At 45.6% G+C, this 24336-nt stretch overlaps 2 protein-coding genes across 10 annotated transcripts in view; one reads left to right on the forward strand and one right to left on the reverse strand.

Moving 5' to 3' along the window:
• Positions 1-7238, forward strand: part of TBCE (tubulin folding cofactor E) — a 93819-nt gene extending 86581 nt beyond the window's left edge. For both annotated transcript variants that reach the window (XM_058696202.1, XM_058696203.1), the window contains 4 exons: positions 1342-1410; positions 2198-2257; positions 5761-5852; positions 5998-7238. In XM_058696202.1, coding sequence (XP_058552185.1) covers positions 1342-1410; positions 2198-2257; positions 5761-5852; positions 5998-6090 — 314 coding nt within the window. In that variant the 3' untranslated portion in view covers positions 6091-7238. The remainder of the gene's footprint in view (positions 1-1341; positions 1411-2197; positions 2258-5760; positions 5853-5997) is intronic.
• The window catches only part of B3GALNT2 (beta-1,3-N-acetylgalactosaminyltransferase 2), a 78157-nt gene continuing 59882 nt past the window's right edge, over positions 6062-24336 (reverse strand). For 4 of the 8 annotated variants that reach the window (XM_058696210.1, XM_058696206.1, XM_058696209.1 and 1 more), the window contains 7 exons: positions 23378-23488; positions 20030-20108; positions 14213-14396; positions 10718-10843; positions 9977-10136; positions 9310-9366; positions 7144-7545 (listed from right to left, as the gene is read on the reverse strand). In XM_058696210.1, coding sequence (XP_058552193.1) covers positions 7399-7545; positions 9310-9366; positions 9977-10136; positions 10718-10843; positions 14213-14396; positions 20030-20108; positions 23378-23488 — 864 coding nt within the window. In that variant the 3' untranslated portion in view covers positions 7144-7398. Of the gene's footprint in view, positions 6203-7143; positions 7546-9309; positions 9367-9976; positions 10137-10717; positions 10844-14212; positions 14397-20029; positions 20109-23377; positions 23489-24336 lie in introns of those variants that run through there. The other 4 variants (XM_058696208.1, XM_058696205.1, XR_009252141.1 and 1 more) reach the window with 4 other exon arrangements.

A 24336-nucleotide genomic window follows, 5' to 3' on the forward strand; every position in this document is an offset into this window, starting at 1 on the left:
CCAGAAACGTACTGAGGGCATTTTAAAAATTAGGGGGCGCCCGGGGGGCTCAGCCAGTTAAGCATCTGACTCTTGGTTTTGGCTTGGATCGTGATCTCACGGTTCGTGAGTTGGAGCCCCATGTCGGGCTTTGTGCGGACAGTGCGGAGCCTGCTTGGGATTCTCTCTCTCTCTGTCCCTCCCCTGCTCACACTCTCTTGGTCTCTCAAAAATAAGGAAACTTAAAAAAACACACAGATGTCAAGGTAGAATCTGGGCATCGGCATTTAAGCTCCCCAGCTGATTCTAACGTCCAGGAAAGTTCAGACGAGTGCACGGTACTTGCTCAGCGCTCTGTCCTGAGAGCTCCCCGTGTGCGTGTCCCCTACTGGTTTGGGCACTGGGAACACAAGGTTCTTCCTCACCCTCACCAGCCTGGGTCCTCAGGCACTGAAGCCATGACTTCATGATTCTTAGTCCCTGATGTAGCTTTCCATTTTGTTTTGACTTATTATTCCAAATTTTACTTTTATGTGATTTTCTTTTCTTTTTTTTTTTTTTTTAATATATATTTCCTAATGCAAGAAGCTCACCGCATAAGCGCTTCAGGCTGGAACATGATCTTTGAGGAAGAAAAACTGCCTATGGGAATTGCTTTCAAATCACTCTATTAGCTGGCCCAATTTCCTGGCCACCTTAGGTGAATTCTGCAGCACTGGGGGGAGGTGACGGGAAGGGAAGATTCTAACGCATTCCTGTGCCTACGGCCCAGTATTTCACGGCTGAGAACGCTACGAGACAAAAGCACAGATACTTGGGGGTGTTTCTAGAAACGCGGTCTCTGGTTGGCCCAGCAGAAGTTCGAGCAGGAAGGCTCCAGCTTTTCTGATGTCCTCCTATGGGATCCCCTTCCCAGGCAGGGGGAGGTGCTGAGCGCCCGGCCTGGTGTTGCGCGCTCTGGCCGAGACTCGAAGGTGTCCCGTGAGCTGTGTCCCAGATGGCACCAGGCTTCTCTCTCAGGACCCAGAATGTGAGGGAACGGTTAGCAAAGGTGAAACTTTGAATAAAAAGTGCCCTAAGCGTCTGAAAGCCCAGCCTCCTCTTGCCAGCTCGAGTCGGGGCGCCGTCTGTGAGGATCAGTGATGGGGGTCCCAGGCTTGCAAGCGGTTGCGTCCGCCCTTCCTAAAAATAAACAAGCAAACCGGTAACTGAATAAAAGGACCCCGCTGCCAGGTTAGCGTGGCAGCCACTGCGAGGTTTATCCCCGGAAGGGAAAAGGCTATGCAAACACTTACTGTTTGTATTTTTGCTTCCGGTGGCTTAAGGCTTATCACTCATCCTTTTTTATTTCTTCTTCCGCAGAATATGGTGCACCTGAAGACGGGGAACTCAAAACACGACAGCCGTTTTTGCTCAAAAACCAGCTACTAAGTAAGAACTTCACACTCAAAGACCGCGTATTTGTATTCGCGTCCTTAGGCGCGGAAACAGATAGTGATGAGCTAGTAGGGATTGTTTCTCTTAAGTAAGTACCTAAGTGAGTACTTCAGTTTTTAGAGAAATGATGAATTCTCAAGCCTATCTAACTTCTTATATTGGGGGGCGCCTGGGTGGCTCGGTTGAGTGTCCGAATCTGGCTCAGGTCACGATCTCGCGGTCCGTGGGTTTGAGCCCCGCATCAGGCTCTGTGCTGACAGCTCGGAACCTGGAGCCTGCTGCGGATTCTGTCTCCTCCTCTCTGTCCCTTTCCCACTCATGCCTGGTGTCTGTCTGTCTCTCTCTCTCTCTCTCTCTCTCTCTCTCAAAAATAAACATCTTAAAAGAATTTTAATTCTTATATTGGAACATTTGGCAATTCTCATGCTTTCAATTCACCTAATGGTGTTATAAATGGGCAGTATGTGAGAAGTGAATGGACTTGTGATTTGTAAATTTGTGACTTTTCTTACACTGGAACACACAGCCAAATTCTCAGGAAAGGACTATTAAGGGGAGAAGGGATGGCATTAGAACGTTGGTCCAGCTATTTGTGTTGTTGTTAGGAATTCTGTGAAGTATTAACAGAAGGGATTTTCAACATCGGTAAGACCCTTTATTAGGATTTGAGCCAAGCTGTACTGAACAGCCATTATCATTTGTCAGCTACTGTTAACGTGTGTGTGTAATTTAAATCCTTATTACAGTAGGTCTCAGTCACGCTTTCCTTTTTTCCTTCAAGCACTGAAGATAAAATATCCTAATCAGGTTGATCAGAAAGTCACAGAAAAACAACTGCCAGGTAAGAAAAACAGGCTTTTCCACTCATTGCGCTTATGAATTGCTGGCCTAGGAGTTGGCTGGAAGCAAAGTGTCTGAACTTCTAGAGTGGGTTTTCACTCCTCTTTTATGATCTGAAATACAACTGATCGTGCCAGCATCATCGTCCTCCCCCCACCCCCCCAACCCCTTCCCGGAAGCCCGAGTCTCCTGTAACCATATCAGCTTATCTAGGAAAGTCCCGTTAAACCAGAAGCCCCTGCGTACATTTACATCTTCAGCCAAAGTCATTAGTGCTGGACTGGCTTGGCCTTGTTGCTCTGGCCCAGGGAGACCGTTTCACCGGGCTTGAGGTCTGTCTCACCATCCCTTCGTAAAACAGGAAATGTGTCCTAGTGACCCGAACTGTGAATTATTTGGACATCTGTGACTTCTCATACGCTCGACTCCTTACCGATCGGGAGTCCCTGTGGAAAGTTCTCAGACGTGGTCTTTTAACGGAAACACTGAAATGGTTTTCTTTTGGAAAAGCTACTTCGGAACTCCGTCTAAACATTAGTGCTGCTGGAACTGAATTCATTTTATTCCGAAAAAATACTTCTGTGTCAACAAACTAGATTCCTCTAAGTGACCTTAAACTTAGAAAAAATTACAGCCCATCTTTTGAGTATACTGTGAATTCTCAAGAATTCTCAAGATTAAACTTGATTCAGAATTAAATAGTAATATCAACAGGTTAAATTTAGAACAGTGAGGATTTGCCCAAGAAATGGAATGTAGATCACCATAAATGACTCTAGTAAAAGACTTTTCTTTGTTTGCCTGTCAGTGTAGTAAATTCACATTTATTTTTAAATTAATTTTTTATCAAATCCTACAAGCTCACAGTGTCGCTTATGGAAGGGTTTGTACTCACAGGGGTACCTTTCTGACTGGTAACTGTCATTTAATAGCAGTGTTACTCCATTTTCCTTAGCAGTCTAATTTCTGTTCCTGTGATCTGTAATTCTGCTGTTAGATCACTAGCAATTCAAAGTAGTGGCTCCCCTTTGGTTATTCTGTTTTCAGACTTAAGTACTGTCAGTAAAGACACTCATGGGGACGGACCAGTGAGAGACCCAGAGCTTTTTGTTAATGTAGTAGGCTTTGGATGCGTGTTTGTTTTTCCCTTTACTTTCCAGACCCACAAAATCAACTCCTGGGGAGGTTATTACTGAGGAATATTTGCTCAAGAATGTTGTCAGCCCTGAGTTCAGCTTTCTGTCCAAGGGCTTCTTTGGGGAAGGCCACCAAGCTCCATCCGTCAAGGACTGTGGCCGGGTGTGCGTGTGACTGTGGCTCTAGGCTGATGGCGACAGTGTGGCCTCACCCTCTCCTCTTCCACCCTCTATACCTGTGTCCCAGTTCTTCTGAGATGCGGTTCCCCCCTGGAACACCCACCATGTTCATGCACTGATTTGTATTAATCTTGAGATGGACCCAGCAGAGAGCAGAATCCTCCATAGAAATTATATGCAATACTTACTGCTTCGAGCAGTACAGAATCTGAGTCCTGTGTTCTCGAAACCTGGCAGCAAGCCAGCAGACTGCAACAGTTCTTGCTATCAATTTTGACGCCACATGCTGCCACTATTCAACCACCAACATAACTGTTCTTCAAAACGTGATACATAAGGAAATGTAAACGACCGCAACATCGTCTTTTGCCCATACGTGTGGGTATACGGTACAACCGAGCATTCTACCTTGGGGCACTTGTGACGGTAGAATTAAAAACAGATGTTCACCGGTGGAGAAATAAGTGGTTGAGTGAGTTTGGGCCACGCATTGCCGTATCACGGATCTTTCAAGAGAACGAAGTAGGTCTAGAGCCGCACAGTCCAGGATGGCTGCCACGAGCCACAATTTAAACGCGTTAAATTGAAATCATAAAATTCAGTTCCTGAGTCGTACTCCCCGCACTTCAGGTGCTCACTAGCCACGCAGCGGCTGTGCTGGGCTGTGCAGGTCTAGAGGAACTGGCGTGAAGAGAGAAAAGATGGACCACTGCAGGTGAAACCTGTCCATCCTTCTAGAAACGGAGGAACGCCTGGAAGTGTATACCTGTTAAACTTAAAAAAATTTTAGTGTTCTATTTTATTTTTTGAGAGTGCACGAGCAGAGGAGCAGCCGAGGGAGAGGGAGACACAGAATCCGAAGTGGGCTCCAGGCTCCGAGCTGTCAGCACAGAGCCCGACGTGGGGCTCCAACTCACTAATTATGAGATCATGCCCTGAGCTGAGGTCGGACCCTTGACCGACTGAGCCACCCAGGCGCCCTACCCGTTAAAATTCTAACAGTGGTCATGGGGAGGCACAGGGACAGTTAACCATCTCTACATTTTCTAAATGTGAAGACAATCGTGTTACTTTCACATTAAAAATGGTATTGTTATTTAGAGCATTACACGCAAATTGCTGTTTTTCTAAAGACACAGTGCGAGTAGGCAGATTTCTTCTTAGGATTGTTTTGTGACCAAACTTTGTGTTTCTGATGTGAGTTAGGAACGTGTCTTCCCTGTTGCTGTGGAGGAGTTAACCCATCGCCGATCACCCTCCAAACAAGGAAAGCCGGTCCACCTAAGGCTTTTGAAAGGACAAGATTATCTACACAGATTCACACGTAAAAGAACAAGTTACGTTCATTAAAATTACAAGTGTCAATTAAGTGTTTATATTCAACACATAAATAAGGCCAGTTTTTATTCTAAAATAAAGATAACATTTATTATGACAAGTTGCATAAAAACACACACAGCTTTTACAAAAATCATTTTTGATAGAAAAATATTCGAATACATGTGATATTTGTAGGAACACCACACTATTGCTGTACCTCCAGCTAAAGCTTCAGAGAAACTATTTCTCATCACCAAAATATCCAGTATTTACCACAACCCATCTTTGGAAAGAAGTTCATAGCGTTTTCTGAACAAACCAAAGCATTTGCTCATTGAGTAAATCCCCCTCGCATGTCAAGCGCACTTACACGTCCTAATCCCCACAGACTGGGCGCGCTCGAAGGGAGCCTATAGACCACTTGGGCCTCCCTCACTCCCCAGGGAGGAAACCAAGGCAGAGGGACGGACAGACGTCCTCGGGGTGCCCCGCCCCAGCGTTCTCTCAGCCATCCAGAAGTGAGTGATCACAGAGGTTTAGGAAGGTCAGGATTTCACTCACATTTACTCCTCTGTGCAGAGAATAGGATTTCCGGTTTCTTCAGAGTAAGGAGGAAATATTAAACACCACTGAGATGGTAATGAAAAGCCATTGTCAAGGGCACTTAGGTCAAACATTGGCTCCGTTTCCCACAGCTTCCCGAATGTCCAGTAGGTGGTGTGGACCCGGCTCTGGCCGCCCCAGGGCAGGTGAGCCTTTCCCTAATGATGGAACACTGAGTCACTGCGACTGTGGGCTTGTCACGTGACATGAGCTCGTTTTACACGGAACTGTTATTCAAGGGAACTGAGGGTGTGTCTTTTGACAGATTCCATGACCATTCAGAAGGTGAAGGGACTGCTGTCACGTCTTCTCAAAGTGCCTGTGTCAGAACTTCTGCTGTCCTACGAAAGTCCCAAAGTAAGTTGCCCAGCGAAACACAGAGTGAAGCTTAGGTCCCGCCCCCCGTAAGACGCGTCACTCAGCTGGGGCTCTTTGTGACTCGGCTGGATTCTCGGTGAAAAACAGACATCTTTGATGTATTAACTCTTTGTTCTGTTTTTAGATGCCTGGCAGAGAGATTGAGCTAGAAAATGACCAGCAGTCATTACAGTTCTATTCTGTGGAAAACGGAGACTACCTGTTAGTGCGATGGTAACAGCCAACTAATCAAGTTCAGAGACTCCACTGTTTTATCATGACTGGGGTTCACTGGAAAGGAATGATTCTCTGGAACAATTCTGTCAGAAGAAGAGGTTTTACAACTTGCCCTAAGTAGAGAAAAAGTGGTATTTTTCATTGGGAAGAGACCATTTTTAGGCATATATATAACAGTAGGTGCAAAGCCTTGGTTACTGCTAATGACTTTCTGATTTTATTTCATATTTATGGTTCATGGCTACTTTAAATATTAAATAGAACCTAGCTAGTCTAATGAAATCTGAACACAGTTAAGGTCCAGCATAAGACCAGTTTTAATGGAATTCCACTGTTGCTACTAGTTTAAAAGGTTACCAAAAGGACTTGGAAGGTCATTTTGGAAAATGTCCCTTGAACTCAGGGAGGCACCTCTTCTGTGTGTAACGCATATGCTATGATCTCTCTTCTCTGCTGCACTATTTTTAGAGTACTTGCAAAAACGAATCCCATGCTTTTTCCTGCAGCTGCACCTACACTGGGCATATATTCTTCTACAGATGACGACCAGCTCTGATGGGAATTCACGCGTAGTAGGGAACCATCGGGCAATGACAGGAGGAAAGCAAAACTCATTTGAAGTGTCAACTGTTTAAGCAGTAGCCTTCCCTATGTCACTAAAACCCTGAGAGGTATTTGACTTATATCCACATTTTAGGTTTTTTTCAATAGTACCAGACTGCGACCTTCAGGATTTGTGTTAAATGGCAAAAGAAAACTTGAATTAGCCCACTTAATAAGTGAACTTTAAAACCAAAGTCCTGAACCGAGTCGACTGGTTCCTTTTCAAGTTCAAGTTGCCCACTTCAGACATTTCCAGAAACCCCAAGCTTTGGTATCAGTGACCACACAGCATTCTGTGAGTTCTTTTTGGCCCTTAATTATCCTCATTATGCTTTATGGAACTATTCTGTAATCCAGGTTGAAATTCACATTCTCTGTCATTACTCAAGATTTCTGAACTAGGCCAAATTTTAACCAAAAGTGATAGTAATGAATTATAAACTAGAAATGATACATCAGCTTTTAGAAACTTTTTTGTTTTATAAAACAATTTGGTATTTCTCAAATGTTCTTCCAATACAGAAATAAATTTTTTCTTATGCTACAGTAGCAGTCGGTTTTTAAAAAGGAAATTTTGTGCACACGTTTAGAAATATCACATTGGTTACAGGTAAAAAGTGCCAACCTAGAACAATCCCGAAAGACACATGGAATCGACAGCCAAACTGTAGGCTCTCCTCAGACTCTCGCTTGCACACACCGCGAGTTACGACCCTCCTCCGGCCGCTTCGCACTGACAGGGGTCTCCACACGCTTCCTTCAGCCTCCACAGCTGGGTCAGTTCCTGCGGGGAGTACTGGGGTGAGGACAACATTCCCGTCTCGCACGTCTTCTCACACAGCCACAGGCCGTCCTGGAGAAAAACAAAGGTGAACTTGGGAGCCGTGGAACGGATTTGAAGATCAGACCACGAAAGCTGGCAGAGGCCTTCAAAGACACCTGCGTGCGAACCACCGAAACCACCGCAGGTGGGGGCGGGAGGGGGGCGGCAGCGGGGGGATTTCTGTGACCAGAAAGCCTGGGAAGGGCAAGCGGAAAGTTTCCCAGCGGCTGTGAGAAGAGGTAACAGCAGCTGTTCCCATGGAAGCTTACGGTATTCTGGGGATGGCAGCGGGCGCCTTATAAATAAATACTAGTGAATTCTCCTAAAACCTGTGAGGTAGGAATCCTTTCCCTTTTACGATTGAGAGACTGAGTGTGCGGTACTTTGCCCAAGGTCAGTCACGGCGAGGGTAGCAAAGGTGAGCAGATGCCGGCAAGGTGAACAGGAAGGACTGACTCTTGACCACCAGCTACTTCCCAGTGATACAACAGAGCCTGAGAAACCCCTGCCGTCTAAGAACATAAAGATGCTAGAAAGAATCAAGTCTTTTCACCGCATGTTTGAACTGGTGGCAGAGGAAAGGAGCTAGAGTCCACGTGTGCGCCGAAGGCCCTGCTGGGTTCTAAAAGGCCACGGGCCCCGGGGACTCACACAGCCAGGACCCCCTAGAGGGAGGGAAGGAGAAAGTGTGTGTGTGTGTGTGTGTAACTTAGAAAACAAAACCTGGGTCTCAGCCTTGACCCTGAGCGTCTAGAACCCCGCCTGCACTTGGGTGGGTGTGCAGCATGAGTCACAGTCGTTGGTAATGCACTCAAGTAGACGGTAAGGCCCTCTGTGGAAGGAGTTTTAAATACAGACCTCCATTTCCGAGGAACACGAGGTCACACACACCGGTCTCTCAGCACATCAAGAAACAAGCTCCATAAGCAACATCAAACTACAGACTCAGGCCCACAGAGACCACGGACAGCACAATTAGCAGATACAGAAAATTAGCTTCAGTGTTCAGTTAAGTCAGATTGGGCTTCACTAGGACACAGACTGTCAGAGCTGACCCAGCAGGTGGGAGTTTATTCCCGTTCACCCCTGCAGCGAGGGTGCCCTGCTCTGGGGCCGGGGCGCCACGCAGGGGTCGTGTCCGGCAGACCCTGCACGTGCCTCCACCGCCCACCTTCTGTGGCCAAAGTGGAAGCCGCAAGAATCCAAAATTCAACAGAACTCTTGGAGGCAAACCCCAGCTTTATACCTGCCGTCTTCTCAGGGCTATTTCTGTTCTGGTCTCTGCAAATTCATTTCTTTTCCTGGCTCACTGATCAGTTTATTTTAAAAGACACCTTACAGTGTTTTAGTTCTATCAGAGGGGCTGAAGGGTCCTTGAACCACCACTGCTGGAAACCTAAGCCAGCTGATTCCTTGAGGGTTTTTTGGTTGTTGTTCGTAATCTCTGTGCCCAACACGGGGCTTGAACTCATGACCTTCAGATCAAGAGTCGCATGCTCTACCGACTGAGCCAGCCAGGCGCCTGGTTCTTTAAGTTTTAAAGCGGCAAAGAATTTCTGACCAAACGTATAAAACCCAGTTCTTCTCTGAGTAGGAAAACTTACAGAATATTTACTTTTGGCTTAAACTCAGAAAAATACTATATGCGAACCTATGTGGATTACTGTGCATTCAATCGAGAGTGCAGCTCTGTGAGTCATCTTCAATTCACTGTTTGTGCCCGTCTGACACAGGACCTTCGCCTCCCGAGTGCCCCCCGAGTGACGGGGCCAGTCCCCCGTCAGGCTTGCTTACCTGGTACCGTGCGGGCCCTATGGCGGCCATCCAGATGCCCATGCTCACGTCTTCACCCTGTACGTGCCCCGTGAAGTTTAAAGGCAAAAGTTTAAATGCTGTATCATCTTTCAACGGGAGGCCACACGTTCTCGTAATCCTCTACTTGTTTTCTCGTTATCCTACCAGCAAATGCCAAGACCGTATTAACACCTGTACACAGAGTAAAAGCCAGCGGCCATGAACTGCACATCGCAAGGAGAAGACCAGAGACAATATAGCAAGTGGCCGGTCCGCCCTTCTCATGGGCCTTAAACCTCCAGCACGACCGTGTGAAGGACACTGTGGATCCGAGAGCCGGGCGGCTTGTCCATTGCCACCGTCACCGGAATCAACAGAAAGCAAACACTTGCTCTATTGTCTTCCTTCTTAGGAATGTCAAGCCTTCCATTCCTCCAGGGACTATACTTATAAAATACAGTCTGAAAACAAGCAGGCTCAAGAAAAGGTTTAGGCATAGAATTTAGAGCCAGGATCTGAAGGCAAGGACTGCATCCCTGACCTCTGAGGGTGAATCCTACCCAGAAAGACTAACATGCTTTCCCTGGGGAACGCCGGCTCTGTGTCAGCGATGGGATCCTGGGCTGGGTGAAGCTTGTACACTCTTGGGTCAGAGATCCCGAGTCACCTGATAGGTCTTCAGTCTGCCCGCGTTGCTGGCCAGCCAGTGGACGATGTCCCTGGAGATCACGTACCCCGAGCCGCAGGCGAAGGCCGGGTAGGCGGGGCTGGGGTATTCCAGCTCCTGCCACTTGCCGGTTCGGTCAACTGCCCAGTTCAGTCTGAAACTGAGATTCAAAACAAGTTGGTCTCTTCGTATTGGTTTGACCCCTGTCCTACCACTAGGAGGCCGCACCCCTTTCTTATCACTACAGAGGGCTAAGCTGTAAAGGTGAGGAGAGAATGAGAAGTGTTTTTTCAGTCTAAGAAAAGCAATTCTCCAGCTGGCAGGTGTGGCGTACAAAAGAATGGTCTATCGGATTCTCTCAAGGTTACGTTTGTGGGGTTTCTGAAAGTGCCAGACCATCTTGTGTACGTACGCTAAAAACCCCTCATCAATCCATACTGTATTCTAAAGAAGCAGCGGTTTCAAGAAATGTGTCACCAATTTATTCTAACCACTTCTTTCTGGGCCACGAGGATAAAAGCCCTATCGTGTCTCCTCCTTCATTACATGAGCCTGAGGTTTCTCATTTTGAAGAATTTCCCTCTACTTGGTGAACAACATACAGTAACCCAGGAGCCTAGGAGGGGGATTGCCCAGCTCAACCACGTTTTGCTTGTGAAAGACAGCTTATGCATTTCATTATAAATTCATTCCATTTGATCAGGTACCTGAAGGCCAAGTGGCTAACAAGCTTTAACTTACTTTCCCCACCAAAAATTAGGCCCGTCCAGATTCTTGTGGGCAATTCTATTAAACACAGCTTCTAAGTCTATGTAACAGTCGTCGTCTGTTTTTAGCAACAAATCAAAGCTGGTTGTTTCCACAGTCCTGTTGGCAAAAGGGAACACGGAAGTCAGTGCGTCCGTACAAGGAGACACGGCGACGCCAAGGCGATGACACCGCTAATATTTTAATGAAAAGCTGTCCCTGAGCTGCCTGTGCACTTTTTCAGCTTCTTGTTCCTTCGATGTTGAGAACATTTGCTCAGAAAGGTGCTGCCAACCGCAGTCCCTGCTGGATGTTCACTAAGTGGCATAACACAGAGAAGTACCAGGCTGACTTCAGGTGCAAAAGAGGGGCGCCTGGGTGGCTCTGTGAGGCGTGCGACTCGATTTCAGCTCGGGTCATGATCTCATGGTTTGTGAATTCGAGCCCCATGTCGGGCTCTGTGCTGACGGTGCAGAGCCTGCTTGGGATTCTGTGTCTCCCTCTCTCTCTCCCCCTTCCCTGCTCGCACACACACACTCTCTCACAAATAAACAGACATAAAAAAATATAAAAGGAACAAAAGAACAAGAACACAATTTAAAAAAAAAAAAAAAAAAAAAGATGCCTTAAGTGAACATATGCTCAAACAACACTTGACTGGCCTTGCTCCGGCCAGGCCACCAAATCCATTCAGCGCTCGAACCTCGTAACGTGTGTTTGCGACAGGGGCCCGGGATGAGGGGACAGATGTCATACGAGGCCCCACACACAGAATGCTGTTGTACAAGACGCTCTGTTCTGTGCCACCATTTATGCTGCACTCACATTTCATGGTTTTTAAAAGATAGAGTTATGACACTGAAACGTATTTCCCCTTGGAACCGATTTCCAGCTATTAAACTATTATAAATGACCTTTAGGAGGCCCAGGAGGGTGACTTCATTTACCTAGACATATGAGGGCAAGTAGAAAACTGACTTCATCTCACCCTGCCAACCCCCATGCATCTTTGATTAAAACAAAATACCCAGAGTCTTGCTAGGGAACCAAATGACAGAAATCTGGAGAAAGTTTCATTAAGCCCAACAATGGTGAATCTAACAACAATAGGTCCACACCAAATTGCTTAACCCTGTGCTTCTAAGGTTTATTTCTCATTAGCAGCACGGGCACACATGCTATCTATTTGCTAATTAGGAGGAACTTTTTTGATAAAGGACACTGCGGTCGCTGACCAAGCAACTGAACAGAGAAGGAAGAGGGCGCACAGGCGAGCAGCTGGGAGCGGGTCCCCCAGCACAACCCTGGGAGCCCACCACTGGTGGTGCAGGTGGAGACGATGGCCCAAGACAGTGGCAGTAATGACTGAGGGGAGAGGCCGAGACCTCAGAGACCTGTTTGGAGCACCGGAGACAAAGCTGAAACTGGCAGTGGTATCTCAACTCAACTCAACTTCCACAACCGTCAATCAGCTCCCTGTAGAAAGCCCTAGAACTCCACAATCCGGATTTCCCATTTCCTGGACCTCCACTCCTTCTCTTTGCCTCTTTATATTCTTGCCTTGGCCCCCCTACCACAGGCACCCCTACTATCGGCCTTGAGCTAAATAAAGAAGGTTCTCTTTCTCACTCTAGTTATCCAAACAAAACCCTGATATTCCAGACATGCCCCAATTTCCAACCCTTATTTATATCTGCCCTCTGCCCACAAGGTGACCCCAAAATTATATTAACTTGCCCTAGCTAGGAAACATCATCTTCCATAAACAAATCAGGCCGTCTCCCCCTCAGGACCAGGGGACTGTGTCCACAGAGTGCTTGACCACCTCCCACTCTGCCCAGGACAACAGAGGGGACAGGAACAGACCAAAGATGTGAAAACACTATGGGTTTAGACAGAGACAGGTGTTAGCTCTGCACTTAGGGTGGACAGTGTTCAAGGGCTCAATGACACGTTAGGGGACCCTGGAGTAACTAGTAATATCAACTCTCTTTCTCTGTCTATATATATATACATATATAAAATAGTTGTTATTGCCATTATTATAAAGGTAGGAATTATAACCAAGGTCTACGAAATATGGAAAGGTTGGGGAAGTTATGGTAGACTCCAAGTGTTTTTGGATTTCATCTTACATGAAAGTTTTGGAATTAGGGCAAGTAGTTTTTATTTTTTTTTTATTTACATATTTTTAAATGTTTGTTTATTTTTGAGAGAGAGAGAATGTGTGAGCGTGGGAGGGACCAAGGATCTGAAGCAGGCTCTGTGCTGGCAGCAGACAGCCCGATGCGGGGCTTGAACTCATAAACCGCGAGATCATGACCTGAGTGGAAGCTGGATCCTTAACCAACTGAGCCACCCAGGCGCCCCAGGGCAAGTGGTTTTTAAATGCATGGAGAAGAGGATAGAAATATAATGTGGATGTTCAGCTGAACAGAATTCAGATCATTAACCTGGATTTGAGGAAACTATACTCGGGCCGTTTAGGTCGGTGGGTATGAACACAACTGAAAGGGGGCCATTTTCAAACTCACAGATTTTCATCTGATATTGGCTCGGGACCACCAAGACAGTGACTCAGAGGACCGATTTTGACTCCAAGAGCAGATGACTCAAAATGAAACCAACTTTGCCCTGTTTTTGATAAAGATCATTCATGTCATGGATCTGCTCATGTAAATAAAGCAGCAGAATTTTAAAAGTTCTCGCAAAGAACCAGGATACAACAGATCACATCCCAGGTATTCAGGGGCCTTAGGGTTGTTTAAAAAAAAAATTCAGGGGTGCCTGGTGGCTCAGTCGGTTAAGCATCCGACTCTTGACTTCGGCTCAGATCATGATCTCGCAGTTCGTGAGTTTGGGCCCCGTGTTGGGCTCTGCACTGACAGTAAGGAGCTGGCTTGGGATTCTCTTTCTCTTCCTCTCTCTCTGCCCCTCCCCAGCTCGCTCGCTCTCAAAATAAATAAATAAATTCAGGGGGAGCCTGGGTGGCTTAGTCAGTTAAGCATCTGACTTCAGCTCAGGACATGTTCTCATGTTTTGTGAGTATGAGTCCCACATCAATTGACTCCCACAAAGTGTGCAGAGCCTGATTCAGATTCTCTCTCTCTCTGCTCCTACCCCACTTATGCACATGCTCTCTCTCTCAAAAATAAACAAACTTAGGGGCGCCTGGGTGGCTCAGTCGGTTGCACGGCCGACTTCGGCTCAGGTCACGATCTCGCGGTCCGTGAGTTCGAGCCCTGCGTCGGGCTCTGTGCTGACAGCTCAGAGCCTGGAGCCTGCTTTAGATTCTGTGTCTCCCTCTCTCTGACCCTCCCCTGTTCATGCTCTGTCTCTCTCTGTCTCAAAAATAAATAAACGTTAAAAAAAATTTTTTTTAAATAAACAAACTTAAAAATTCAGTGGTCTAATGTAGATAAATTGTTTCCACACCCAAAGAACAATAAAACAAATTCTACCTGCCTGACATTTTTTTTTACAACTTACCATCTATAGAAGTTCAGTAATTTTGCAGGAACGTTACGGTAAGTGTCAACAACGTCCACAAAAACGATATCGTCGTAGACGCTGCTTTCCTCCCTCAGTAAGGCATCTTCCCTGTGGAGATTACTCATATGGTCAAGGAGTCTTCGAGGGCGAGAATGAAGGTTTTGTAAGAGAGCATCACCTTCTACAAAGAAAAAGCCGAGAGTCGGAGAAAAACACCACTGTAAACTTCAGCCCCAGAACGTGGAACATTACGCGCACTTGCACTCCTTCCCCGAGACACCTAACGGAGAGCAGCTGATAGGAACTCTCCTCGCGGCCCGGGATGAGCACACGCGCTCTCAGTGGAGAGCAATGCGGCCTGTTGGGCGGAAGACGCGCACACCGGGAAAGGCCACTCAGACCCAGCCCTAGAGGCAGTATTTCATGTGCTCCCAAGGATGTTCCCCCCAGCACTGTCGGTAACAGAAAATATGGCCCATCCGCACCACGGAGTACAGCAGTTAAAGAAATTACCCTGGTGCTCAGTCGGTTAAGCGTCCTCGATTTCAACTCAGGTTATGATCTCATGGTTGTGAGATCGAGCCCTGCATCAGGCTTTGTGCTGACCAGAGTGGACCCTTGGGATTCTGTCTCTCTCTGCCTCCGCCCCCATCTCCCACTTGTACTCTCTCTCAAAATAAGAAAATAAACATTAAAAAAAAAAAAAGGCAGAACAGACTGCATGGATGCTGGTCTTAAGGAATCACTAGGGTTAAAAAAAAAAAAAAATTACCCTGATCTTGCATGTTGAGATGAATGCCACTGAAAAATGGCGCTGAGGAAAAGGTGTATTTATTGCTAATCGATATGTACAATCCGGTGCCAAAGAATCAATTTTAAAACGCTCTCGTCAGGGGCGACTGGGTGGCTCAGTCAGTGAAGCGTAGGACTTTGGCTCAGGTCATGATCTCCCAGCTCGTGGGTTTGAGCCCCGCATGGGGCTCTGTGCCGACATGACAGCTCAGAGCCCAGAGCCAACTTCAGATTCTTTGTCTCCCTCTCTCTCTGCCCCTCCCTCGCTCGTGCTCCGTTTCTCTCTCTCTCTCTCTCTCTCTCTCAAAAATAAACATTAACAAATTTTTTTAAAAAGCAAATATGAAAAAATAAACATTTGTTAATTCTGAGTAATAAGTACACGGATTTTTTTTTTAATTTATTGTTTATTTTTGCGAGAGAGACAGAATGCAAGTGGGGGAGGGGCAGAGAGACAGGAAGACAGAATCCGAAGCAGGCTCCAGGCTCCCGGCTGTCGGCACAGAACCCAACACAGGGTTCAAACCCATTAACTGAGATCATGACCTGAAGCCGGATACTTAAACGACTGAGCCACCCAGGCACCCCAGTACGTGGACGTTTCTTATAGCACTCTCTATTTTTGGTATATTTGTGAGATCTCATGATAAAAATGTGCCTAGAAAACATTTATTTACTATCGCCCAAGTTCACGAATCACTTGTCACATCTGGGCAGGAACTGTCCTCCGTTTCTGTCAATTTCAGGCAGCAATTTTTTTTTTTACCAGGGCAGGATTTTTTCAAATGTCTTGATCAAATCAGAGAAAATTTCGCGACAGACAAAGTGAGTGGCTGAGGGGCGAGGACGAGAAACAGCACAGTAATCTGGCAGTCCCACATGTGCCCACATGGGCGTCTGGAGGTCGGAACCTGATTGCTGCCTCTGCCACTCCGACTGCTGGTCAAGCTCCATGTTTCTGGGCCTGTAGTCTCGTCGGCAGGAGGAGGAGGAGGTGGGCTAGGTCAAGTGACTGTCGGACCGCTCACTGAAATACAGATCCCCAGGCCTAAGCCTGAAGATTCAGCAGGTCTGGGGTGGGGCCCAAGACTCTATCCTTAACATGTGTCTTCCTCGAACTGACGCGGGCAGACCACGCACACTTCTGCCCTTTGAGACACAGGCCGAAATGACCCTGTGTCCCCTCCAGCTCTTACATTCTACTGTAAGAGCTTTTAACTTTAAAGACAAACATACACAACTTAACACTGGAAGGAAAGTGAAGTGTCAGAAAACTGAAGGAACAGGAGAATGGCTGTAATGATGCAAGAGCAGAAATTAAATATAGGCCTTTCGGATGGACAAATCACATGTTTTGTTTTACATTGCATGTATCTGAAAAATAACATAAAGTAATAGATCTGTCTGTGCTTTAAGTCTGATGATCTGTCTATTTAAAAGAACCACAGAGTTTACAGTCTCTCAGCCTTTGGAAGCATCACATCTATCTAGGGAGTTTGTTAAGATATAGATATCTGGGGGCACCTGGGTGGCTCAGTCTGGTTGAGTGTCCGACTTCGGCTCAGGTCATGATCTCGCGGTCTGCAGCCTATGGGTTCGAGCCCCGCGTCGGGCTCTGTGCTGACAGCTCAGAGCCTGGAGCCTGCTTCAGATTCTGTGTCTCCCTCTCTCTCTGCCCCTCCCCCACTCATGCTCTGTCTCTCTCTTTCTCAAAATAATAAGTAAACATTAGGAAAAAAAAATACAGACATCTGAGCTCCAATCCTAAAGATTTCAACTCCGTGGCTTGAGGTAAGGCCCAGACAGTGATGCTAACACCCAACAACATTTAAGAATCTGTGTGCCACATGACTGTTCTGAATAGCACTTAGATCCTGATTTTTAAAAATTAATTTATACTCAGATTTTCAGATATACCCAGTACAGGAGAAGACAATCTATTCATTTTCATTTCTTTAACCTAAAACTTGAGTTATTTCACTTTTTGAAAGAAATTTTCCCTCACCCAAACCTTATTCCTTTAGCCTCCGTGACAAAAAAAAAATTATGACAAACTTTTGTCCAGAGTACAGTGGCTGCTCCTTGTAGAACAGTTTAGTGACAGAAGTCTCAGGGGCCCCTTAAACGGGTTTTTAAAGGCTCCTGGTAGTACGTACTTGAATGAACTGGTAAAAGAAAGGAAGGTGCTAGATATTCAAGTCAGATGGTGTGCGAGCCCTTTAGGAAACAGCCCGAGTTCCTTATCTGAACTTTCCCCGGGGCTGGACTAGCTTCCTGGTGAGCAGACACCTCCCTGGGCAGACTGGTCTCCTAGCTTTATGTAAAATCTCTGGACTGGAATTAAGTAAGGATCTCTAAATTTTAAATTGCCATTTTTTTAATATGAAATTTATTGTCAAACAACACCCAGTGCTCATCCCAGCAGGTGCCCTCCTCAATGCCCATCACCCACCTCCCACCCCCCATCAACCTTGTTTGTTCTCATTTTTAAGAGTCTTATGGTTTGGCGCCCTCCCTCTCTCTCTCTTTTTTTTTTTTCCCTTCCCCTCCCCCATGGTCTTCTGTTAAGTTTCTCAGGATCCACGTAAGACTGAAAACATATGGTATCTCTCTTTCTCTGTATGACTTATTTCACTTAGCATAACACTCTCCAGTTCCACCCACATTGCTACAAAAGGCCAGATTTCATTCTTTCTCATTGCCAAGTAGTATTCCATTGTGTATATAAACCACAATTTCTTTATCCATTCATCAGTCGATGGACGTTCAGGCTCTTTCCATCATTTGGCTATTGTTGAAAGTGCTGCTATAAACATTGGGGTACAAGTGCCCCTATGCATCAGCACTCCTGTTAGCAGTGCTATTCAGAGTGGCTAAAATGAACAAATCAGGAGACTATAGGATGTGGAGAAACGAGAACCCTCTTGCACTGTTGGTGGGAATGCAAACCGGTGCAGCCACTCTGGAAAATAGTGTGGAGGTTCCTCAAAAAATTAAAAATAGATCTACCTTAAATTGCTGGTTTTTTAATGGCAAGTTTATGGGCCAAACCTATGTACCTGTCCCAGCCTATCCTTTGGGGTGATGTAAGCATACAACTGCTTCTATGAGGAAACACTATAAATAAAGATGCGTTTGGCAGAAAAATAAAAGCCACAGCCCATTTGCATCCTCAAACAGCCTGCAGAGGCTTCAAACTGGGGGTCTGTCCCATCCTCAACACCATGCTGTTGAGGGGTCCCCCGCAGACTCTCCCCTCGGAATTTGGCCCCTGCTTTCCCCGGTCACTGAGAGCCTTCAGGGAAACCAGGTCCTAATTCTTTTATAGGAACCCACGGTGTGCAGAGCTCTGGGACATCAAGGCAGAAACAGGACCGGGCACCTTTGTTCCATAAGTGATGTTCAGCACAGTGGCCAACAGCAACTGCCTCAACAATGGTTTTTCTTTCTTAAAGATCACAGACATAGAATTCTCTGGAGTTCATAGATGGATATGAAATAAGCATCATTCAAGACAAACATAGCCACGAACTCCATCATAACAAGTTCCCTTTAGAGTTTTAAGTGAATGCTTCTGACCCCAAGTCTTAAAGGAGTTCTTCTAACAAAGCCATCCTTGAAATGAGATCTATTAGGCGAAGGATTTGAGAAACATGTACTCTGAAAGACAGCGTATGTTTAAATACTCACATTATGAGGAGAAAGTGTACCGTGAAGCAGGAGGGGAAGCTGAGTCCAACAGACCCCTTCCAAAAGAGGGCACCATGCCTGGGTCAGGGGAACAGAGCTTCTTCCCTTCTGACGGAGAAGCAGCACTGAGCCCACGACAGCTCTACGGCCAGGGTCTAGCAGTTCTGCAGAAGTCCCCACCTGGCTGGAGGATTAACCAAAGACAGCCACACGGGGCCAAGAAAGTCCAAGGCCACTAAGTTTTCAAGATCACCTTTATGGTGAAAGACTGGATGTTTTCCCTTGAAGAGCAGGGACAAGACAAGGGTGTCTGTTCTGCCACTTCTACTCAGCACTGTTCTAGAAACTCTAGCTAGCCACGACACTTAGACAAGAAAAATCAACAAAAGGTTTCCACCTTGAAAAACAAAAAAAGTAAAACTATCTCTTTGCAGAAGACATGATCTTGTATATGGAAAATCCTGAGGCACACACAAAACTAGTAACTTAATAAATGAATTCAGCAGAACTGCAACACATGGGAGGGATGTATGAAAATCAACTGTATTTCTACATGTTAGCAATGAACCATCTAGAAATGAAATGTAAAAAACAATTCCACTTACTATAGCATCAAAAAGAATATTTAAGAATAAATTTAACCAAAATAAATGCCAGACTTGTGTTCTGAAAGCCACAAAACCACTAAAAGGATTCTAGTAAGACCTAAACAAATGGAAAGATACCATGTTCATGGATCGGAGACTGAATGTCAGGGTGGAACGCTCCCCGAAACAATCTACGTTCACTGCGACCGCTTTCAAAATCCCAGCTGGCTTGTGTGCAGAAATTGTCAAGCCGATCCTAAAGTTCATATGGAAAGGCAGCGACCCAGAAGAGTCAAAACAATCTCGAAAGAGAACAAAGTTGGAGGATTCACACTTCTGACATCACATCTTACTAGGCAGTCAAGACAGCACGGTACTGGTATAAGGACAGACACATGGATCAATAGATTAGAACTGAGATCCCAGAAATAAATCCTTACATTTAAGGTCGGAAAGGACGGAGAGCAGGTGATGGTTGGTAGGGGCCAGGGGAGGGGAGGACGACAGTGTCTGCTAACGGGCACAGGGTTGCTTTGTGGAGTGATGGAAATGGTCTGCAGTTAGTGGAGACACCTACAGAACTCTCATGCACCGGAAACCACTTTAAAAGTGTAAAGTGAATGTGAATTATAGATCAATAAAGCTTTTTTTTTTAATGACAAAAAAAATCAGCTTTTATGTCAAACTATGAAGATTAGGTACATAAGAATCAGGGCCCTCTTCAGCTTTCAGGCAGCCCACTTACCCTGAATAGTGTAAATAAAACCACCTGCAACTCCCTCCACACCTTCCATGAATCCATGAGGCAAGGCGCCCTCCCCAGCCTGGAAGAAACAAGAACACAAGTGCTCAGCGTTTCAATGCCAAAAATACATTTCTCCTACTTTAAAACTGATCTGGCAAAATCGGTAACTGACGCCACAGCAGCTAAATCCACCTATGAAGCTGACGCGCTAGACTTACACGATCAGGCCGACCTCAGTATTCTCCTCGTTTTGTCATCCAGTCGCAATACTACATCAGGGGCACATAGCAGTCCATACAGTGTTCAGACTCCAACTTACACAGGACCACATACTCTTGAACTTGCTACAGTAAGAGTATAAAAACCAATCTTCTTTTACCTCCCAACCCTACCGCTGGAAAAAAAATTATTACCACCTCTGATTTCTTGGAGAGGAAAACTGATGAATTCAAATGCACCCAGGCCCATTTTTAACCTCGGCTCCACCATGCAGAGAAAAGCCCCTCTAAACAGACCGTTCAGATGCAGCCCTACCGATTTCTGATGTGGTGGAAAGTGCCAACCGTCAGCAACGGTCCTTTCTGCCTCTCAGGACTGGAGGACTTTTTATTATTTTTTTTTAAATTTTTTAAATTTTATTTTAATATTTATTTTTGAGAGTGAGAGAGAGACAGAGCATGAGAGGAGGAAGGGCAGACAGAGAGGGGGAGACACAGAATCCGAAGCAGGCTCCAGCCTCTGAGCTGTCGGCACAGAGCCCGGTGTGGGGCTCGATCTCATGATCCATGAGATCATGACCTGGGCCGAAGTCGATGCTTAACCGACTGAGCCACCCAGGTGCCCCTGGAGGACCCTTATTAATCAAAGTTTACCTCTCCCCACCTCACAAGTCCCCCCATGCCCCTGCCCAGGGTGCGGGGTTTCTCGCGTGCTGCACACCTGCGTGGCACAGCCCCCGCCCGGCAGTCGCCATGTTCCCACCTGGGCCAGTTCACAGCACTGCTTCTGGAGGCCGCCTGGCTGGTCCTCTTGCCAACGGACCTTTCAGCAGCTGTGCGCTACAGGGCAGTGTTTTCGGGCCGCAGACAGACACTGTCCTGAGGTGACTGCGGGAACTTGTCATTTAATTTACAATACGGTCTGTAGTTCCATGTGGAGGAAACCACTGAAGGTGAATGCTACAGTTTCCAGCTTTGTAGTTCTATGAAAGCTCTCTATTATATACTCTATAATACAGAGTAGACTCTATTTTTTCACCACGTACCCTACATTGTTTTAGTACTTTTTATGAACTTCTATCTAAAAGGTCACAGCTTGGCTTTTATTCTGGCTTTTAAAAGTTTCTGACATTGTCACTTGCTGGCAAGGGAGCAAGACTCATGGAAGCTTTGAGCTTTCTGCATCTACGATGAAAACCTTAATTTTGTCCGTGGGGTTTCCCAGAACACGCTACTAAGTTACTGGACTTTTTTTAAGGCTAGCTCAGTGTTTACGCTTTCTCTAGCTCTCTACAGCTATATGTACCCCCAACGTGGATCGTTTGAGTCTTTACATTTGAACCTAGTCCTCAACTCAGAAGTCATCTGTTTCCTTTTGTGTAACCAACTTAATACTACAGAATTCCAGCACATTTTGGATATTTTTAAGTTTTATAAATAGAAAAGGAGGCAACATGACATATATATAAACATAGTGTGTATGTATATATATATATATATACATACACACTATGTTTATTTACTCTTATTATTTTTTGAGAGAGAGCGAGCATGAGCGGGGTAGGGGCAGAGAGAGAGGGAGACACGGAATCCGAAGTACGCTCTGTGAACACAGAGCCTGATGCAGGGTTCAACCCACAAACTGAGGGATCATGATCTGAGCCTAAGTCAGATGCTTAACCAACTGAGCCACTCAGGTGCCCCAAGCAGGCAACATATTAAAGGCACTTGCTTTGGAAATAAGGTAAGAAAAGAATAAAGCTATAATTAAATTCCATAAAACATCTATCTTAAACAAAGGACTTTTTGTAATAAAGAATGAGATCCTAAACACGACCCACGAGGCTAAGCCTGTAATTATATTTGAATCTGTGGATCTGTCCATCTATTGTCTTTCTTCCTCACTGGAGTAGAAGTCTCATGGTGGGCCAGCAGTGGTTTTCTAAATGGGTGACAACATACCACATAATATTCATTTCAAATTCAGGAATTAATTCACGTAAATAAGATTAACATTAATGAGCATATACTAAGCTTCTGAAATGAAATGCCAAGTACTTTCCTAATCCTTGTACCACAGCATCACGGAGAATGAAAGACAGTGTTTCTGACACCACCACAAACACCACTTGTTTACTGAAAGCTTATCATTTTAGGTCTGCCTACACCTGATCATCCCATATTTACTTTGAGAAATTCACCTGTCACTGTGTTAAATTTGAAGCAAATCTGAATAAAAGAAAAACAAAAAGCAGAGATTCCAGCACTACAAATGAAAGCGAACGCTCCCTCTTATTTTCAGTCTGTGCTATTTTAACTACCTACTGTGGGGTGACAGTGAATGTTCTGAATACTACTGAGCAAGTGTCCTTCAAGAACGCTAGCTTAAAAATTATTGAGAATATGTCACATGTTTTGTTTTTTTTTTAATTTTTTTTTTTCAACGTTTTTTATTTATTTTTGGGACAGAGAGAGACAGAGCATGAACGGGGGAGGGGCAGAGAGAGAGGGAGACACAGAATCGGAAACAGGCTCCAGGCTCTGAGCCATCAGCCCAGAGCCTGACACGGGGCTCGAACTCACGGACCGCGAGATCGTGACCTGGCTGAAGTCGGACGCTTAACCGACTGCGCCACCCAGGTGCCCCCTTGTCACATGTTTTAAAAAGGACCCCATCTTGGGTGCCTGGGTGGCTCAATCGGTTAAGCGTCGGACTCTTGATCTCGGCTCAGGTTGTGATCTCACGGTTTGTGGGATGGAGCCCTGTGCTGGGCTCTGCGCCAACAGTACGGAGCCTGCTTGGAATGCTCTCTCCCTTCCTCTCTGCCCCTGCCCCACTCATGCTCTGCCCCCTCCCTCTCAAAATAAATAAACTTAAGACAAAATAGAAAGGCACCTATCCTAAGGCAGAACTGTGTATTTACTTGGTTGGGGTCACACGATCGTAGAACACAGGAGCTGCTCAATTTCACTACGGTGACTCGGCACTTTCTGCCGTACGTGCTTTAAAATACACACGATTCGCTGTTCCATACTCCCGGGGTTGATGTAAAAGTAAATTTAGAAACACTTCATGTATTAGAAAATGCTGAAGTATGCCGAACAACCTCAGGAAAGAAGGAGGGCTTACCGTCATGACTCTGAGAACTCCCCCGCCATCATTTACTGTCACTTTGTGCAGATTTCTTGACACGAGGCCCTGGAGGTCTTGGCTCTCCCACACGATTGTACCTTCAAAGCTCTTTTTGTGGAAAGATGAAGTAGAGTCAATTTCTATATTGTTGTCATTGAGGTTTTAAGTAAGTTTTTCAAGAAAAATTAGTTTTTTTCCTAAGACCTATTGGTTAAATGTTTATCCCAGCTACTCCGACACTACTGTGGACATTTTTTGGTGTATACTCTCGAGTCATTTTTTTTTTCATGCACATCTGAAAAAAACAAGTACAAAGAGTGTGGAAACAATTTTGCACACTGCTGTTTGCATTTCCCACTACACTGAAGCATCTCCTGAAGCTACCGCAGCTCTTACAACCATCCTTTTTCATATGTATCTAACATGCCATTGCATGCATGTATCCCGAGTCAAACACCTCCCTGCTGGCAGACATCTGGGATCTATCAAATATCTAATACGGGTGCCTGGGGGGCTCAGTCGGTTAAGCTTCTGACTTGGGCTCAGGTCACGATCTCATGGTCCATGGGTTCGAGCCCCGTGTCGGGCTCTGAGCTCATAGCCTGCTTTGGATTCTGTGTCTCCCTCTCTCCCTGCCTCTCCCCCACTCACACTGTCTCTCTCAAAAATAAACATTAAAAACAAACAAACAAAAAAAAAAGCTAATAAATCATGTTTTGGTGTAAATGTTTATTTTTCCCTAATTGTTTTGTTTTAAGGTAAATTTTCTGGGGTGAAATTACAGGGACAAGAAACAGAGATATTTTGTATGGATTTTGGACACAATGCCTAGCTGTTTTTTCAAAAGGAAATTATACTAATTGATAGCATCTTTCCCAATTTACAAAAATACCAACTGCACTGTATTCTTCCAAGTATGGGATATTGGTAAAAGCAAAGAAGTTTAAATCAATTTA

Source organism: Neofelis nebulosa, chromosome 13 (genome assembly GCF_028018385.1).
Source record: "Neofelis nebulosa isolate mNeoNeb1 chromosome 13, mNeoNeb1.pri, whole genome shotgun sequence".
Lineage (NCBI taxonomy): Eukaryota > Metazoa > Chordata > Mammalia > Carnivora > Felidae > Neofelis > Neofelis nebulosa.